The sequence below is a fragment of the Halichoerus grypus genome, chromosome 3 (genome assembly GCF_964656455.1).
Source record: "Halichoerus grypus chromosome 3, mHalGry1.hap1.1, whole genome shotgun sequence".
Taxonomy (NCBI): domain Eukaryota; kingdom Metazoa; phylum Chordata; class Mammalia; order Carnivora; family Phocidae; genus Halichoerus; species Halichoerus grypus.
In genome coordinates this window covers 114401663-114408714 of record NC_135714.1, presented here as the reverse complement: position 1 = coordinate 114408714, position 7052 = coordinate 114401663, and the positions used below count along the sequence as shown (strand labels likewise).

General features: G+C 40.1%; 1 protein-coding gene and 1 pseudogene across 1 annotated transcript; both read left to right on the top strand.

Moving 5' to 3' along the window:
- The first annotated feature begins 1277 nt into the window (after positions 1-1277).
- LOC118532853 (U4 spliceosomal RNA) lies at positions 1278-1434 on the top strand (annotated as a pseudogene).
- Positions 1435-3361: 1927 nt separating this feature from the next.
- Positions 3362-5443, top strand: PABPC4L (poly(A) binding protein cytoplasmic 4 like). Its single transcript, XM_036087688.2, has one exon. It carries the CDS (start codon positions 4135-4137, stop codon positions 5245-5247), a length of 1113 nt encoding a protein of 370 aa, XP_035943581.1. The 5' UTR covers positions 3362-4134; the 3' UTR covers positions 5248-5443.
- Positions 5444-7052: the final 1609 nt, after the last annotated feature.

Below are 7052 nucleotides of genomic sequence, written 5' to 3'. Positions count from 1 at the left end.
GTTGAGGAATTAAGAAGACCTTCAAGTCAGCAATATACATAGCTGTAACAAAGAGCTAAGGAAAGCATACGACAATATCATAGGTGATAATCAATTTTAAGTCAAGGTTCATCAAAGCCAATGAACTCATGCCAAAATCAATTTCATATATACCATGGATATGTTAAATAAATTGTTTCAGAAAAAGAGAAGTAATCAGTGCCAGTCAGCTGGCCTATTGAGAGAAAAAAATGTTGGCACAAATGGAGCTGAAGGAAAACAGAATTTGGATAATCAAAGAACGGCATGTGCATATACAACAAATGAAGGACTAGCTTGACAGAAGATACATGTACCCATGATGGGACTGATTTTGCAAGTTTTGGAAGCCATTTGTTATTTTTCACTAAAATCTTATGGAAGAAATGTTAGCAAAATTAATTCTGGCAGCAAAATGCAAGGTGGACTGACATATAGGCAGACTGGCACATAGACACACTGGCATATAGGCAAAAGAAGACGAATGAATAAAACTCATGCAATAATACAAAAGGAAATGAGGCAAAGACAGTGCAACTGGAATGGGAAAACAGGGCAAATGGAAAGATGATCCAAATTAAGAAATTAGTGAATGAACACAACTGACAAAAGAAAAAGATGAGATTTAGAGAATTAAAGAGAGGGAAGAATCATAGATGCTTAATAACACTTGCATTGTTAAAATATAAAAATAAAAACAGTATAATGAGTAGAATAGATAGAAAGGAGCATGATTGGTGGTAATTTAACAGATTAAGGTTTGTACCTATTGCACATAGGTTGATTAGAGACAAAAAATATAGTACTAAATTTTGAATTTGGAAACTCTTCCTCATTTTTCACAATATGTTGAGTGAAGATCACATAAAGTAAACTGAAAAAAAAAAACATGAGTTACTGAAATATTTGGTATCTGAATTACTTTTGTACAAAGACCTAATGTGATCTTAGGCATTTTTCCTAGAAATAAAAATCTTGAGATAAAATTCTCAGGAAAAATAGAGTTAGAAACTTTTTTCTAAAAAAAATTGAGGGGTGCCTGGGTGGCTCAGTTGGTTGAGCGACTGCCTTCGGCTCAGGTCATGATCCTGGAGTCCCGGGATCGAGTCCCGCATCGGGCTCCCTGCTTGGCAGGAAGTCTGCTTCTCCCTCCGACCCTCCTCCCTCTCATGCTCTCTGTCTCTCATTCTCTCTCTCTCTCAAATAAATAAATAAAATCTTAAATAAATAAATAAATAAATAAATAAATAAAATTGATAAGCTTTGTGCAGTGGCAGTATCATAGCCAATGAGGTTTATCTGAGGTGCAATTATTGCTAATTAAAAAAAAATTGATAATATTGAGTATGATGACAACTTGATTTACTTTAAACAATGCCAAAGTAGTGTCTGAATTTTTAAAGCATGCGCTGGAAATTTACTGATATCCATTGCTGTATCTACTAACTACATGACTGGTCTTTCTTCCTTTTGTATTTTTTTTTTTTTTTTTAATTTCTTATTCTCTTAAAGGTTTTACTTATTTGAGAAAGGGAGAGAGAGAGGATGAGCAGGGGGGAGGGGTAGAGGGAGAGGAAGCAGACTCCCCGCCGAGCAGGGAGCCCGATTCGGGACTCGATCCCAGGACGCTGGGATCGTGACCCGAGCCAAAGGCAGTTGCTTGATTGACGGGGCCACCCAGGTGCCCATTTTTCTTCCTTTTTTAAATTGAAGCCTTGAAGATATGGTTGAAGAAAAGATTATTTATTTGAACTAATGATTTTACAGGAGCAACACATAACAATAAATTTCACGAACAGAAGCCATTAATCAGGATTAATTTGGGAGGAATCATGGACCCCTTACTCAATTTTACGCATGTTAAAATAAATTTGGATTTTATAATGAAAATCATGCTCCGGTTTTAGGGTTTTGTTTTTGTTTTTGTTTTTTTTATGTATTACCAATTGCTAGAGTATCATTATATTATGAAGGAGAAATATGTTTTTTCCGGTTCTTACATTAGAAAAAAAGCCACTATGGGGACTCACTAATTTAGCTTTAAGTCTTGTTATTTAGTGTAGTTCACAGAGCAACAGATTTTGCATCACTCAGGAGCTTTTTAGAAATGGAATTTCCGGTCCGTTCCAAGTTTCTGAATCAGAATCTGCTTTCACACAAGATCCCCAGGTGATTCCTATGTCCATTAAAGTTTGAAAAGCACTAAATTAGCCTTATATAAACTGATCCACCCAGTTCCATTTGGCGGATAACAATCCTTAAGATGAGTTATGATACATGTTTGAAGGTTTTATGAGAATGATGTTAAGGAATTTATTTAATGCTGGGGGAAAATAAAACCGTTATTACTGAAAACCTAGGACTGTCAGGTACTGTGTTAGACATTTCCAAATCTATTAATTCATTTAATTCTTAACAATACTCTGAGGTAAGGGACACTATCTTCATGTCTGGGCATGAAAAACAGCCTCAGGTTAAATACCACATCTATTCCACAATCAATAAATTGAATAAATACTGAGCAACCCATTTCTGAAAGTCCTTGGGTTAGGCCTAGAAATAAAATGGGCATGGCCCCCTACTGTCATGGAATTACAAGGGTAGTGTGAGTTTCTAAGAGGGAAATCTAATCTTTCCTAAGTTACTTAGGGAAAACTTCTATTTGGAAAGAGTATTTAAACTGATTTCTGAGAAGCACATTTTTGTAAAGGTGGCCCTGAAAAAAAAAAAAAACAAACAAACAAGTGAGTCTGTCATGGATGTTATTTTATTTTATTTTAAGATTTTATTTATTTATTTGATAGAGACATAGCGAGAGAGGGAACACAAGCAGGGGGAGCGGGAGAGGGAGAAGCAGGCTTCCTGCGAGCAGAGAGCCCGATGCGGAGCTAGATCCCAGGACCCTGGGACCATGACCCGAGCCGAAGGCAGACGCTTAACGACTGAGCCACCCGGGCGCCCCTGTCATGGATTTTAGTAAGGGGAACCAAGCAGCAAGTTGAGGCTGGAACTTGGCAGGAATACTGCAAAACTTTGTAGCACAAGGTGAGGCTGTTGGGCCTCATCCACGACTCAAAGGAAGCCATTGGAGGATCATAAGCAAGGAAGTGACAAGCCCTGATCCACGTTTGGAAAAGATCCTTCAGTGAGACCTGTGCAAAGCCCTGCGGGCGGGTGGGTTTATTAGGGCCACTCCCCTAGTCAGCCTTTCTCCACCCAAGTCACCGCCTCCTGCTTCTCAGCGTAACTGTCTGAGGGAGGTGGGAAATGTATGAGAGGGGCGGGGGGAAGAAAAACATTCTCCAAAAATATTAAAAAGAAAACATCCCACTTGGCAGCGGGTGCGCGGGAAGTTCAGCGCGCGAGTTCCGGGTTTCCCGCCAGCCGCCAGCCCGCCCCCCCGCCGGCCGCAGCCCGGGTGAGCCCCCAGCCCCAGCTCGGCCGCAGCCTGCTGGGCCGCGTCCGTCGGTCCGTCCGCTTCCCCTCCCCCCACCCGCCCATCCTCAGGCGCCGCGCGGGGCCGGCCGCGCCGAGAGTGGCCGGGGTTTGCCAGGGCGCCCGCAGCCCGCGTTGGCCCCGGCCGCGCCTCGGCGGCTGCGCTTGCACAACTCGGCCCCGGGCGGGTTCGGGTCTCGCCGGGGTCCTGCGCCCTCCGCCCACACTGCGCGGCCGGAGCAGCCGCCTCCAACGCCACTTGTGGAGTTCTTCCCCCGGCGGCGGTAACTTTACACTAGCCTGAGAGAGGCCTGTTTTTATTCAGAAACCAGCAACCAGAGTGTCTGTAGAGAACGCTCCGATGGAGGGCCAGCCCACCACTTGAGGATTTCTCACAGATTGGTGGGGAAGGAACGTCTTGCCCTACTAGCCTTTCTCTGAGATTTCAGAATTCTGCGGCCATCATACAATTAGAGCGGAATTGGTTGCTCGCGGGGGCGGGGAGCTTTTTGATCAGCTGTTGCCCTAACCTGGCGGAGCTGACGCTGAACCCCACCTCTCGGCCTCTAAGCCCTGAGACCATCACACAAAGCCCGGCCCAGACCGTGGCCTGGTCGCCTTCCTGCTGGAATCGTTCCAAGAGCTGTTAGGGACAGGCTCACGGTGGGGAGGAGCAAAGAGATGAATGTAGCAGCCAAGTACCGCCAGGCATCCCTGTATGTGGGTGATCTCAATGCAGATGTCACGGAGGACCTGCTGTTCAAAAAGTTCAGCACTGTGGGGCCTGTGCTGTCCATCCGCATCTGCAGGGACCTGATCACCCGCCGCTCTCTGGGCTATGCCTACGTGAACTTTCTGAAGCTGGCTGATGCCCAGAAGGCCCTGGACACAATGAACTTTGACATGATAAAAGGCAAACCCATCCGTCTCATGTGGTCTCAGCGTGATGCCTACTTAAGGAAATCTGGCATTGGGAACGTGTTCATCAAGAATCTGGACAAATCTATTGATAACAAAACCCTTTATGAACATTTTTCAGCTTTTGGGAAGATCCTATCCTCCAAGGTGATGAGTGATGATCAAGGCTCTAGGGGCTATGCATTTGTGCACTTCCAGAACCAGATCGCGGCCGACAGGGCCATCGAGGAGATGAATGGGGCCCTGCTTAAGGACTGCAGGCTGTTTGTTGGCAGATTCAAAAACCGTAAAGATCGGGAAGCCGAGCTCCAAAACAAGGTCAATGAATTCACCAATGTTTACATCAAAAACTTTGGAGATGACATGGATGATGAGAGACTGAAGGAAGCTTTTAGTAAATATGGCAAAACCCTGAGTGTTAAGGTGATGACAGATTCCAGTGGGAAATCCAAAGGCTTTGGCTTTGTGAGTTTTGATAGCCATGAGGCTGCCAAAAAGGCTGTTGAAGAAATGAATGGAAAGGACATAAACGGACAGCTGCTTTTTGTAGGCCGGGCGCAAAAGAAATCGGAGCGGCAGGCGGAGTTAAAGCAAATGTTTGAGCAGCTGAAACAGGAAAGATTTCGGAGATGCCAGGGCATGAAGCTCTATATTAAGAACCTCGATGATACCATTGATGATGAAAAACTGTGGAGGGAATTTTCTTCGTTTGGGTCAATTAGCAGAGTCAAGATAATGCGGGAAGAAGGGCGAAGCAAAGGGTTTGGCTTGATCTGCTTCTCCTCTCCTGAGGAGGCCACTAAAGCCATGGCTGAGATGAATGGCCGAATCTTGGGCTCCAAGCCACTCTACGTTGCCCTGGCCCAGAGGCCCTAGGAGAGAAAAACTTACTGCACCAGCCAGTGTTTGCAGCAGGCGTGCGAATGATAGTGATCCCTGCCTTTGAATTATCCTCAGAAAATTTCAAATCCCAGCTGATGGCTGCTTAGTTTAGTAAACTTTGTGATAAAAGGTTTTGTATACAAAGCTATTTTTTCTTGTGTGGAAAAATAAATGAATCTTGGAAGCTTGATTCATTTTACAGAGGCACATCTTCTAATTACAATATTGTATATTTCTCTGATTTTGATTTAGTATCCAAAGCAATAAGTATAATTAGATATATTTTTATTACATTTTGAACCATCTGAAGTGAGGTAATTATTTGAGTTTCATATTTTCTTTCTTATTTTAATAATATTGCTGGCTTTAATTTCTTCTATGAAAATATGCTAAAAATAGTTCTTATACCTAAGGATCACAAAGTAATTTATTTTTACAAACAGAAATTTTCTAATTTCTCCTCTAAGCTTTTTAAAGAAACCAAAGGTTTAAGAATTGCTAGTATAAATTCAATATCTAATTTCATTTTGAATTAATGTTTAAAGTACTAGGAAATAGTTGAATTTCTTTTGAATTTGTATCCTGACATGATTGTTTTTTGATGGCTGAAATTAATGATGGAGGTTTTTAATGTTGCCTACAAACCTGATTTGTAGGATATTTTGCTATTCTTTCCATTGGTAGACTATATATAATTCATATGCTTGCTAGTTATCAAACCTGGGACTTGAATAGTAAAACCTTAACTTCTACATTCCTTAAGTTATAAACTCTTATCAATAAGATGACAAAAAGTTGGCTTGGTCTTAATTCTCTTCATACCTATACAAGTTAGTATTATGACTTAAGTTTTTACCAGACACCAATATTATAAACGTCATATATAGAGAATATAGAAATTCTGTTTAACAATTCTTTTTCAATCTCTATTTTCTATTGTTCGATGTAATGATATTATCTCAGGGTTCAGAAAAGTATGTTTCTTTATTTTTATGAACTCATATCTCTTTTTATTAGAACACGAGTGATACATAACCCATTAAGATTCAGTTTTAGCCTCAATTTATCAGAAGCTCACTAATTTTCTGATAAATTGAAATTACATCAATTTGCCTGTTTTCTAGAATAATATTTTAGTCCCATTCCAGACCTCCCTCTCTCTCCTACCCTTGATCTATATTACTCAGCTTTGTTTTATACTTTTTTAAAAAGGGTTTTATTATATTGATTTTTACTATATGCTATTTGAAATCCACCTTGGAAACAGAGACAAGAATTATTCATTTACATTTAAATAATTACTTTTAAAATTCTGTTTTACCAAAGGTGTCTGGAGAATAGCTTTGCTGTTCTTGTTGTTGCTATTTTATTTTATTTTATTTTATTTTAATCTTATTTTTTTTACTCTGCTTAGAGGTTTCCTGTAACCATATATTAAAGTCTTCTGTTTCTTATATTACCAGTACAAAAGGTATATTAAAAGATTTTCTTTGGCAATACTTTAGCTATGAAAGAATAAGAAAATCTGTTTCTGTTTATTTTTGTATAGACTATATGTTTATTCATGGCACATTTTCTAAATTAAAAGTCTCTTTTAGACAATGAAAAAATTATGGACAATGAAAAACTTACAGCAACATATAATACCATTATGCAAACAAATCTTCTGTTAAAATTTGTTGCATATCCTCCCAATTTTTTTATACATATACACATAGATAATTTAACAAAAATAGAATCATTATAACCTTATTACAAATTACTTTTTTAATTTTATAATATGCCATATCAATTTCCAT

Coding starts and splice junctions, on each gene's coding strand:
- PABPC4L (XM_036087688.2), top strand. CDS start 4,135: ATGAATGTAGCAGCCAAGTACCGCCAGGCATCCCTGTATGTGGGTGAT.